General features: G+C 69.0%; 1 protein-coding gene across 1 annotated transcript in view; it reads left to right on the top strand.

Annotated features, from left to right (window-relative positions):
* Positions 1 to 322: 322 nt before the first annotated feature.
* The window catches only part of LOC103764751 (cytochrome b5), a 15,918-nt gene continuing 15,604 nt past the window's right edge, over positions 323 to 636 (top strand). Inside the window, 2 exon segments of the mRNA XM_029958919.1 lie at positions 323 to 464; positions 467 to 630. Of these exon segments, the coding sequence (XP_029814779.1) occupies positions 323 to 464; positions 467 to 630 (306 nt within the window).

Genomic DNA, 636 nt, shown 5'->3' with positions numbered 1-636 from the left:
AGGTGGCTTTGGAACGTCCCCAGAGAGGGAGACTCCACGACCTCCCTCGGGCTGCCTGTTTCAGTGCTCTGTCACCCTCAGCGTAAAGCTCTTCCTCACGTTGAGGGTAAACCTCTCGTGTCTCACTTTATGACCCGCGAGCGCCGCCCCATTACCCCTGTCCTCCCGCGCCGCCCGCACCCCCCGCACCAGTAGCGTGACCGACGGTCGTCACGTGGGGGGGCGGAGCGGCGGCGGGGGGGGGGGGGGGCCGAGGGCAAGTCCCGCCCCCGGGGCGGCAGCCAGCCCGAGCGCCTTCCTTGAGTGGCATCTCGCTCCGCCAATGAGAAGCCGGCGCGGAGGGAGGGGCGGGGCGGCGGCAGCGGCGGGCGGTGATAGGCCTGCGGTGCGGGCTCGGCTCGTGCGTGAGGGAGGTTTCGGCGAGTTGCTGTTGCGGAGGTGCGGGGACTGCGGTGCGGGACGAGACGGGACGGGACAGGACAGGACATGGTGGGCTCCAGCGAAACCGGCGGCGAGTCGTGGCGGGGCCGCTACTACCGCCTGGAGGAGGTGCAGAAGCACAACAACAGCCAGAGCACCTGGATCATCCTGCACCACCGCATCTACGATGTCACCAAGTTCCTGGACGAGGTGGGT

This window comes from Manacus vitellinus, unplaced genomic scaffold, assembly GCF_001715985.3.
Source record: "Manacus vitellinus isolate BGI_N305 unplaced genomic scaffold, ASM171598v3 scaffold_17_pilon, whole genome shotgun sequence".
Lineage (NCBI taxonomy): Eukaryota > Metazoa > Chordata > Aves > Passeriformes > Pipridae > Manacus > Manacus vitellinus.
This window is presented reverse-complemented; position numbering and strand designations above follow the sequence as displayed.